Here is a 12,056-nt window from a genome sequence, read left to right on the forward strand (position 1 = left end):
TAGCTATGATCGTGAAAACACGAATTTTATAAATTTTGTATTTTATTCACCTGTGCACTTTATTGTGGGACCACGTGCTAGCATGAATGAAAAAGTTTTATTGAGTGATGCAATTGCTTACGGAATAATACGTGTTGTGCAGTTAGCCAATCAAGATAAAGTATTATAATGAAACATAGTCTCTCATAATTCTTAATAGAATGGTACTTGTAATTTATATTTGTGTATTGTCTGTTTTATAGTGTGTATATACTCTGTATGTACTGTATATTTATGTATTGCAAGTAGTGAGACTTTAATAAAATATTGAATCTGAATCTGAATCTACATCTAATGTAATTATTGATTAATCAATAAGTAACGATCAAAAGACAATTGTTTATTGGATTAGGTTGATTGAACATGATGATTCGGGAATCTGCAATAAACCGTTGGTCACGTGGCGAGTGGCAGGCGTTGATTAAAAAGTCATTTAACTTCAAAATTACAAAATCTATTGATACCTAACTTTATAGATTTGAGGTATTTAATCATATCCTCTTATATTCATGTTCGCTGTGATCTTAAAACATCGTTTTAGTGTCCTTAATGCAAAAACTTTCTTCTTAGTGCACTAAGAAGTCTTTTGCGGTATTTCTACACACCGAAATATATGGCCTTATTATTGGTAATATACCATATTAGTGTCACTAATGGCTTAACGTGTTACCAAATTAAAAAGAAGAAATAGGCTCAAAACCGCATTTTTAACTTTAGATTTTTTTTCAATCCCAAAATAGAGAAGAGGTCCGGTATACAGACTTATTAAAAAGTCCAGATGAGAAGTTTAACTTGCTTTTCTATTCCCGGCACTTTTAACTTAACGCATGCACAAAAAAAAAATGCAGTACCTGGTTACAGTTGCGCATTGACAAATTATAATCTTTCGATTAAATGATCTTAAATCTATATGGTCTTTATTTTAAAAGTTATAAAGTGATCTAAAATGTTCAATATTAATGAGTATTTTCGCTGTGAAATGAATCTAAGGTCGTCTAAAAGTGTATACATGTGTATTTGACCCGACTACTGACTACATAGTAAACTATTCATTATGTACCTATAAGGGGGGTCTGAGCGGGACTCGGGATTGTCGAGGCGTATTTTTTGTAAACGTGACACATGAAAGTCAAATTATGAGGGAGGGTAGGAGGGGTACTGATCCCGAAATCCCGAGCTTAAAAACACGAAATCCCGAAATCCCGGGCTTAAAAAACACGAAATCCAGAGGTCCCGAAATTCGAAAAAAGAATTATCGTATCCCGAAAGGGTCAATCCCGAAATCCAGAGCTTAAAAACATCCGATCCCGCAGTCCCGATAAAGGTCCTATCCTCCCTCAAATTATTGTGCCGTGAAAACGCGAAATGAAGTTTAGCGGGACATGGGAAATTACAAAAATAGCAGAATTGTTCACTTACATAGTGTACGCGGGATGGCATCATGCGAGAATCTAAAAAAAAATAAGTAGTAACTAAGCGGGATCCGTGAACAGAACCCCCAATGAGACCCCCATTAGTTGTGGCTTATTTTGGTCTTTTTAGTTAGTTTCTTTCCCCTACATTACTTTACCGTTTTTGTAAAACAACAGCACTCGAGGTCTGACAGTATTTTACCAAGAAATGCACAAAATATTCAAAAAGAAGGCCTAGAAAATTTAAATATTGGTATGCACACATACTCCCCTATCAGGACAGACAATTATATTTTTGTAAAGGCGCCATACTCGTTTCTAATATTTATAATAGAACCGAAAAGAAAATGGAAATGGAAATGGGGAATGTATCAAAGAGATAACAACATGACCAAAGAGCAGATAACAGCCATAGGTCACCGATGGGTCTTCATTGCAACGAGAAAATCCCGCAACCTGAGACTGGGGTGGATCTAGTCATATAAAGGAGGGGTTCCTAACCCAGGACAATTTTTTTTTGGGGGGGGGGGGGGTGTCCAACTACATTTCCCCATTCAAATGCATTGATCGTCCAATAAAGAAAGGGGGGTTCCAACATGTCCAACCTTCAGCCCCCCCCCCCCCTGGATCCGTGCCTGTGAGGCATGCTTTAGCTTGCCATTAAACAAAAATGTATACTAGTTGAGTGATAATGGACGTCATACTAAACTCTTCAATATAAAAAAAAGAAACTAAAATAAAAATCATACAAAGGTCACAAAGGCCATATAACTTCTGGCTCCTGAATTAGGAAAAGTGCAAAATGCAGTGAGGATAAAAACCTTTACTGTAAATTCCTGAAATTACAATTATATAAATCATCTCACATATCTTTGTGCATTTCTTGAAATTGGTCATATTAATAATTGCATGCAATATTTTCAAAAAATTTCAATATATAGGCTTTTAAAAGTCAATCTTGTGCATGATTATCAATGATTATACTCGCACAATTAACACATGTGGTTCTCAAAACTCAGCGGTGTCTATGCTATTTATGACAACATTTTAATCAAGTATAAATTTACAAAATATGTTAAGAACTATATGATTTTTAGGTTTTTAAGCATAGATATAGTAGGTCAGGATCTGCGAACTCTCACTGACTGACTGACTGAGCACATGAATTCAACACTAGTTTTTTGGTGATGTTGGTGTTGCTTAGTGTTTTGTTTTGTTTTTCTTTTCTGCATCTTATGTTTTGCCTTGGCATTGTCAGTTTCTCTTTCATTGCCTTTGGTTTTTTTTTGTTATGTTAAATAACAAGTCACAAGAGAGAAAAAACAAAAAAAATATGTGAAAAAATGGCTTAGTTCAGTATATATTAAGGACAGAGATAACAAATAGCTAAATAAGAAAAAAGAAAAAAGAAAATTCCTTTTCTATGTACAGTCAATTGTCTGATAATCTAGAAGATAGCCTGATTTGGTCTAATTCTCCTGAATTCTAGCAGGTACTTTATTCCAACTTTTTTAATTCAAACAAACCATGTCTTAGATAGTCTTGGAATTAGAATACATTAATCATAAAATTTTCATAATACTTTGGTGAATTATCTATTGATATAATCATGATAATTAAGCTCCTTTTTAATTTTTAGGGATTTTAAATTTTTAATTTAAAGTTAGGGATTTTATTCATAAAAGGGGGGATTTTTCCAGTACGTATACTATTAATAATACTTTGAGCAATTTTCATGAAACTTGGTGAATTATTTTTGTATAACATAAACATGATAATTTTCCTTTTAATTTAAAAAAAAATCTGATTTATGTCATTGTACTATCATGACTTGGGATTAGGATAGTCTCAAGAATGCTTTCACAAATTTTTATGAAACTTTGGTGAATTGTTTTTATATCTTGACAAACTCCCTTTTTATTGTTATGACCCAAAGTGGAGGGGGCATAATGTTTAACACTTGTCAGATCGTTTGTCCGTCTGTCCCAAAGTTGTTTTTTGTTCTCTTACAGTACTTTAGTTTGCCTCAACCAAATTCAATTAAACTTTTACAAAAGCTTGTTTTCACAATTCTCATATCAAGTTTGAATTTTGGTGATGTCAGTGTTACTGTACTAGAGTATCAGAGTTATGCCCCTTTAGAAATGGGGAAAATATGCTGAATTTTTGGTTTCCTGTTCTCTAAAATTTAGTTTGTCTCAACCAAATGTTATGAAATCAATACACAATGCTTATCATCACAAAATACAGATTAAGTTTGAATTTTGGTAGTGTCTCTTTTACTAAATTCTATAGTTATGTTCTATAAAAATGGAAAAAAATGTTTCGGCCTTCTAACTTAAGTTTCCCTCAACCAAATTTTATTAAACTTTAAAAAAATACTTTTTATCACAATTTTAATCAGATCAATTTCAAATTTTGGTAGTAAAACTTTTACCGTTCTTCAGTTATGTTCCTTTAAAACTTTGAATAATATGCAAGCTGGAGTATCATTCCCTATTTATCATGTATATTTTTTTATAAGATGCAGAGTTAAGGAACTTTGGTTGTTGCAAAGTTATTTTAAAATTGTCCATTTTCAAAAACTTTGAAAGGTTTTAGAAATTTATGGATTTGTTAAAAAAATCACAGCCTTAAACTTATAGTCACTTGAGATATATATCTATAAATGGAGCCAAATTATATACATGTTTTATGTCAATAAATACCACTGTTTGTGCATGTTTTGTTTTTTTTGGAGGGCAGGGGTCTTATTTGCACAGTGCTCATAGTTTTTTAGTCGATCATTAAAATTCATTTAAAGCTTAAAGACCAGCTATAAGGGCAAGAAGCTTATCAAGCACTCATGGTTTAGATTTTTATTAAACACACATTAATATACATAATGTACATTAAACAGAAAAAAATATTGATGCAAGATGTCATTCAACTTTTAATCTTTTATGTATAGGACAAGAACTATAGAAGATACAAGAAATTATATACAGCAGAAATGATAGGCAATGTAAAATTTGCAGAAGCCAACTAAACCTAAATGGTAAGGCACCTTTTAATTTAAAAAAAGTTATTGAACTTGAAAGATGATTTCTAGTATCATGATTACTATAAAAATTAAAAGATGTGGTATATTAAATATGAAAACTATCATGGCTTTGAGAAAGCAATTGTAGGCCTGTTACGACCTTCAATAATGAGAAAATCCATACCCTATACTATAGTCAAAGTAGGCAGCTATAAAAGACCTAAAGATGAAACATTGAAACAATCCAAACTGTAAAACTAATCATGGTAATTGCCTAGTTTATAACAAAATAAATTACAAAAAATAAATATGACCGGTATGAAACAACAACAACAACAACCACTAAATTTTAATGTCAGACTAAACTGACAAAAGCTACAGGCTCTGAACTTTGGACAGGCACAATAGGAATATGGCAAGGTTATATAAAAATAAGATGTGGTATGATTGCCAATAAGACAACTCTCCACCAGACAACCAATGATGTAAATTTCCTGCAAACACGGACTTGACTTCTGTAAATCAACTAATTTTTCGTGAATCCTTTATTTGGCATTTTATACTTTCTAGTCTACATCGCAGTTATTTATTTTTCTCGAGTTCAAGTTTACTTAATGTATTTTAATAAGGAAAGATACACATGAAAAACATTTATTGCTGTTTCTCTCTCCATTTATAACATTTTATTTGTTTATTTTGTGTATTTATAGGTGATCAGACATCTTGGTTTTCATGATCAATAGGTCATTACTGAAGAGGAAACTTATAGTTGAAATTTATTTACATAGTGCATAATTGGATTAATTTGAAATGGAATGTGTGCTTTCCTGCAAAAAAGAAATAGGAAATTTCAACATTATCACATGATAATGACCATAAACAAAATGGAGTTCTATCATAGATACACAAAAACACTATTGCATAAAAGCAACAACATATTTTAATCAAAAGAAAGGAGAATGCTGAACAAATACTATTTTGTTGTTGAAAAAAGGAACACCAGTTTTATCCACTCATTTACATCGCTCCCTCATATCAAATATACAGAAGAAGATCATTGAAGAACAATTTGCAAAAATGATTTCTCTTAGAATTGAAGGGAATTGTTTAGTGAATGGAATAATGTATTCACTGAATTCTTACGTAGTGGATTGAATAACTGTACACAAGCTGAAACAGAAGAAATTCTAATTTAAATAACACGAAAAGTGTTTATTTTATTATTTGATCTGCAAATATATAAACAAATTCTTTAGAACACCACAAATGGTATGACATTCAAATTGGTTGCTTATTAATGTATCGCATTGAAACAATTACAAAGAAAATAGAAGCATTTGCTCCAAAAAAAATTATAAATCAAAGTTAAATTTATAAAAAAAGTATAAACAATACCTAGATCTAAACAGTCAGACTGTATTATTTTCAATGTCATTAAAATGTTGAGTCAAACATTTATTAAAGTTTTAAATATCATTTGCATCAATTATACAGTCTTGTAATAATTATATTCATACTGTTTGTATACATGGTGTAGTGAAGAAATGTTCAACAAGTAAAAATAAGGGAAAACATTTCCTTAAGGGAAATTTGATCTTCAGAAATTTCCTTAGAGGAAATTTGAAGAACAATGATTTCCCTAGAGGAAATTTGTTGTCTTGAATTTTCCTCCAAGGAAAAGTGTTTGTCAAAAATTTCCTCACAGGAAAAAGTATTTCCTCCAAGGAAAATTTGAAGCTACAAATTTCCTCACAGGAAAAAGTATTTCCTCCAAGGAAAATTTGAAGCTGCAAATTTCCTCAAAGGAAAAAGAATTTCCTCTAAGGAAAAAGAATTTCCTCTAAGGAAATAGAATTTTCTCAAAGGAAATAATTATGCAGCAAATTCCCTAAGGGAAATCTTTTTCCCTTGAGGAAAAAAAAATTTCCCTTGAGGAAAAATCTTTTTCCTTCAGGGAAATTTGATTTCCCTTGAGGAAAAGTACTTTTCCTCTGAGGAAATTGTTGAAAAAAGGGGCATAACTTTTTCAACAGTGGTGCTAGATCAAAAAATTTTTAGGACAAATATCAGGGAACCACTACCAACCAAGTCATCAACTTTGTTTTGACTTAACTCCAAAAATTAAGGTGACAACTTTTGCACTCAGCGGAATTGCAAACTTGTCCCGGAGACTGTTTATTGTGCAGTACTGTACAATTGAAGATTACTTGCTATTGTGCTATTCTGTGCAATTGAAGATTTCTTGCTATTGTCCCATACTGTACTATTGTACAATACTCTGCAACTGAAGACTTCTTGCTGTTGAGCAATACTGTTCAATTGAAGATTTCTTGCTATTGCATAGTACTGTGCAATTGAAGATTTTTTTGCTATCGAGCAATACTGTGCAGTTGAAGATTCCTTGCTGTTTGGCAATACTGTTTGAATGAAGATTCCTTGCTGTTTGCTAATACTGTTTGAATGAAAATTTCTTGCTATTGCCCAATACTGTACTGTTGTACATTACTGTGCTATTGCGCAATATTGTGCAATTGAAGATTTCTTGCTATTGGGCAATACTGTGAAATTGAAGATTTCTTGCTTTGGAGCAATACTGTGCAATTGAAGATTTCTTGTTATTGCACAGTACTGTGCAATTGAAGATTTCAAAAAATTTTAAGAAAAAAATATATGAACTCCAAAAAAAGAATATCCAAGAAACATTTTGACCACATTTATTGGGAGTAATTAACCAAAAACCCAATCCCAGATTTCCCTTTGAGGTATGGAACCTTGAAATACAATTTTAGAGCTATTCGTACACTAGTACATATACACAAGTTGTATAAAAAACTACAAAAAGGTTTTTGGCCACTACATTTTACCCCTATGTACTATTTTTAGCTATGTCAGCCGTGTTGGTTGGCAGGCAGGGTCATGGAACATAAATATTAAACTAGATACCCTAATAATGATTGTGACCAAGGTTAAATTCGTCTCAGTTGTTTCAGAGGAGAAGATTTTTGTAAAAGTTAACAGACAACAAAGACGATCAAAGATGCCAGGAGCCAAGTGATGAAAAATTAATTTCATTGCCTAAAATTAAGTCTGTTATATATACAACAGTAAGCAGGATCATTTTCTAAGAAAGGTGATTAAAAATTACAATACATGTAAAAAATTCAAGTAATGTTCGATCAAATTATCCTTATTTTCAATACAAAATCAAGCAAACACAAAGTTTACTCGATCTTGTTAGAACAGAAGAATGAAAGTCTTCTTCCCTTTTTTTCAGCAAAAAAAAAAAATGGGATGAACATCATGACCATAAAGATAAAGCCTTTAAAACTATGCTCATTAATCATTAAGTTCCGATAAATGAAAATAAATAAGTTTCAAAATTTTGCTCTCAATGGAAACCAACTTTGGGACGTACGAACAGACGTACAGAAAGACAAGGGTAAAACTTAATGCCCACTTCATTACGACAGGGACATTAAAACTTCAACCACAGATTGAACCATAATTTTGACAGAATGATGAATTTCGGATTGCTATGATTCTCTTAAGGGACATAAATGTTACAGGCTCGACAAAATTTCATGGAACAGAAAAGTGTATAACAGTAAACCCCTTCCATTGGAGCAGGGTTATAATTAAAAGATAAAAAAAATGGAAACGTAGAAACCTTTTGACAAATATTGGAAATACAGTTATGTCCTAATATTGTAGGCATATAGGATCACTTGACACTTCATAATTAAGTAGTCAGCACTTCTGTGTTGACATGAATTCTCATTGTCACAATAATAAAAGAGGGAATATAGGTCAACTGTTTACAAATAAGTTTTTCTCAATACTAAGGACTTTTGGAAATTTTGGCCCTAAATGCTCTTCGACTTCATACCTTACTTTGCCTTATAGAATAGAATAGAATAGAATATTTGTATTTCCCAAATTACAGGGCCCAGAATGGGCATAACATCAGATACATTGATTGACATAATAGACAGAGAGAATCATTGATGAGTCATGTAGACAAAACCTTCATTTGGTGTACAAAATTTTAATCCTGAGAGTTTAAATACCTTGTTTCTGTGTAATAACTAACCCTCCACTTCTACTTTGTCCTAGTTTTAATGAAGAACTTTTAGTTTTTCTTCTCTCTAGTAAATTCTACAAGAAAAATATTGTAAATCTAGAAATTAAACATATGTTTTAATTTGAAACATTTATACTTGCAAGTGTTTTGGCAAAGAATATACAAATAAAGAATAGGCATTGGCAATGTAACAATTACATTTAAAATTTAAAAAATATCTATCTGAGGTACCAGTGCAATCACTAAATCAATAGTGCACACACTTAAAAGATGGATGAAAGATACCAGAGGAACAGTCAAACTCAATGATTGATAATAAACTGACAACGCCATGGCTTTAAATTAAAAGACAAACAGACAAATAACAAGGCACAACATACATTTGACATAGAAAACTAAAGACTAAGCAACACGAACCCCACCAAAAACTGGGGATGATCTCAGGTGCTCCAGAAGGGAAAGCAGATCCGCCTCCACATGTGGCACCCGTCGTGTTTCCTATGTTATTACAAATCCAGTACATAGTCTAATTCGGTAGGTCACATTCGTGAAAAGGGAAGGGTATTGTAGTTACGACATAAGGAACATATCCTATATCATTTGTTAAACGGTTATTCCATAACCAACTCGTGATGGCGTCCATTAAACTTACGAAGGGATGTCTTTAAAAAGATGAGTTAAAAAGATATTTAAATTTTAATGCAAAAATATTGGCATTATTTTCACCAAAGGCATATAATTTAGAGCTTTTTCAATGATATAAACATTTTAAAAGTCATCTGGGGCCCAAACAAATTGATTTTTTGGGGTTGATTTTTGTACCATATTACAAAGTTACAACTAATAGTGTAATAAATAAAATTTGTAAGAGAAAACAATTGTTTAAATTTTTGCTGAATTTTTTGTTTACCCTCTAGCCTCCTTAAGTTAAGTTCTGTACTACATAAGAGTAGTAAGCTTATTTGTATTAAAATTCTTTAAAGCATAATTTTCAATAAGATACAAAAACAAGATGTGGTTTGATTGCCAATGAGACAACTCTCCACCACAGACCAAAATGACACAGAACTTAACAACTATATGTCACTCTATGGCCTTTAACATTGAGCAAAGCCCATACCACATAGTTGTTGATTCCTTTTAATGTTTTTATATATATATATAATTAAGAAAGAACACAACATCATTTTGACAATAAACCAATGGCTATGCATTGAAACTTTCAGAAATAGATACATGTATCTGATTTTGACACACTAAATATATATTGTTTATAAAATAAAATCTAATTCTAAACAAACTACTTGTCTTTGCTTATGAGATAATCAAAGTTTACTTATCAATAAGATACAGACTTTGTTTTGATTTCAATTATGTCTAATTAATAAGGAGATTTACATTATATTGCCCCAGATTATATATTATACTCTATTGATAACGGGGCGTTTATAATCTGTAATTAGGTTGGTTATCTAAACCAAGGAGGTTATATGAGAAGGAGGGTGAACACTCTGCTTGATACAAAATTAGCATCCCCAGGATAGCAGTTCGATCAGAGAAAAATGATATAATTAGAAAGAAACCGACATGTTTATCACCCACTTGACATGGCCCTCTGATGTACTGGGCTGTTACCGCGAGCAGTTAGGGCTATTAGATCAATCGCATATGTCACATGATTGTTATCAGTGACTGGGTCATTAAAGTTCAGGTGTATTTTTGGTACCAATGCCGTGTATAGGTGTTTATGATATGGAAAAAGATTCGACCACAATTTCAAAATCAATCGTCTGTCTACGGTGAAAATAGATAAAGAAATGACAAAGTTATGAGGGTTTAAAGGAAAGTTATTATGCGATTTTTATTCAACACTACATTGCTTTTAACAAAGATTTTCGCTTCACTTTTCAATTTCTGTTTATGAGAATTGGCAGGTGATAATCATAGAAAATATACGAATATGCAAAGTATTACGGTGTCCGGTAACGACCGCAAGGAATATTTGCAATTGAAACATAGCGAAATTTATCGGGAAGAACGTAATAGTGGCTTTCTGTTGATATTAACATTGACGGCAATGAAACAGATGTTCGTTTCATTTCTATTGGTACTAAAAGTTTACTTTTAACCAAAAAAATTAATTTTTAATTACTTAATAAAAAATATCACAAAAAATCTTTTTAACATGTCAATAATTGAATATCCGGTCAGTTTATGACACCTCGGGTGTTTTCATTCTTACTCGGGTACGTAATTAAGACAAAATCTCCCTCTGTGACAGGTTCGATCTCAACTAGTTAGCACCCACTTACAGAAAAGTCGGTAACAATTTATGTGTAATTATTGTCTTTCGTCCTCTCTCCTTCTCATATGACCTCCTTGTCTAAACAAAAGGAACAAATTATGCATAAATTATCCTATGTCATTATAATTATAAATTTGGATCTTTAAAATTAGCTGAACTGATTAATTATTCTACTTTTTTAACATTTTTTTCATAGAAAACTTTCAACATTGTAATTTACTATGTTAAGATATACCTGTTTTTAATGAGTAAAAAAAAAAAAAAAAGCTAACTTATTTTGTTACAAAAGCAAATTTGTGAAAAAAACTTAAATATAAACAAGAAGTAATTGTAACAGAATACGAAGTCTCCTAAACAAACCTCCCATATTCATTTGATGTGTTTTATTGTTCCATGCAAGAATATATATTGTTTAGGGGTGGTGATCTTGACCGTTTACAAGTTTTCAAACAAGAGGGGGTTGGGTGACCCCCTAGGGACTTCCCTTTCATTTCTTTTCATTTGTTTTATTGTCCTCTAAAAGAATATATATAGTTTAGGGGTGGGGATCTGGACTGTTTACAAGATAAAAGCACATTCTCAAAATTGAATGGGGTGGGGGTGACCCCAAGGGACTTCCCTTCAATTTCATTTGATATGTTTACTTGTCCCCTACAAGAATTTATATGGTTTAGGGGTGGGGATCTGGACCGTTTACAAGATACTAGCACATTCTCGAATTGAATGGGGTGGGGGTGACGACCCCCAGGGACTTCCCTTCAATTTCATTTGATTTGTTTTATTGTCCCATCCAAGAAAATATATGGTTTAGAGTTGGGGATTTGGACCGTTTACAAGATAATAGCATATTCTCAAATTTAAGGGGGTGGGGTAACCCCCAGTGATTCCACCTTTATTTCATGCGATTTGTTTTATTGTCCTATGATCATTTCTGAAGACTTTGTGTGTTTATCACTTAAAGTTTTCAAGTAATATTTATTTGAAAATTTTCGAAAATAAAATTCCATAGGGTTCTTTAGTAAACCCCTCCTTTCTTTCGCCCCCCCCCCAAAAAAAATACCCCTTAATAGACTCCAATGCACAAACGAACAATTCATGGTTCAGCTAGACATATTAGTCTAACATTTAATGAAACCCTAAGTAAATCTAACAAGTGATTTCGGAGAAACGCTGCGGACAAGTTCAAATTTTAAAGTG

The 12,056-nt window shown here is 32.1% G+C and overlaps 1 protein-coding gene and 1 long non-coding RNA gene across 4 annotated transcripts in view; one reads left to right on the forward strand and one right to left on the reverse strand.

The window, feature by feature from the left end:
- LOC139525466 (coiled-coil domain-containing protein 149-like) overlaps positions 1–12,056 on the reverse strand; it is a 193,143-nt gene that overhangs the window by 54,107 nt on the left and 126,980 nt on the right. For all 3 annotated transcript variants that reach the window (XM_071320820.1, XM_071320822.1, XM_071320821.1), the window contains exon 8: positions 8,541–8,628. In XM_071320820.1, the coding sequence (XP_071176921.1) occupies positions 8,541–8,628 (88 nt within the window). The remainder of the gene's footprint in view (positions 1–8,540; positions 8,629–12,056) is intronic.
- Positions 993–5,962, forward strand: LOC139523881 (uncharacterized). The gene is made up of 3 exons (XR_011664707.1): positions 993–1,704; positions 4,402–4,488; positions 5,184–5,962. It is a non-coding gene; the product is annotated as an uncharacterized lncRNA (long non-coding RNA).

This window comes from Mytilus edulis, chromosome 5 (assembly GCF_963676685.1).
Source record: "Mytilus edulis chromosome 5, xbMytEdul2.2, whole genome shotgun sequence".
NCBI classification, from domain to species: Eukaryota; Metazoa; Mollusca; class Bivalvia; order Mytilida; family Mytilidae; genus Mytilus; species Mytilus edulis.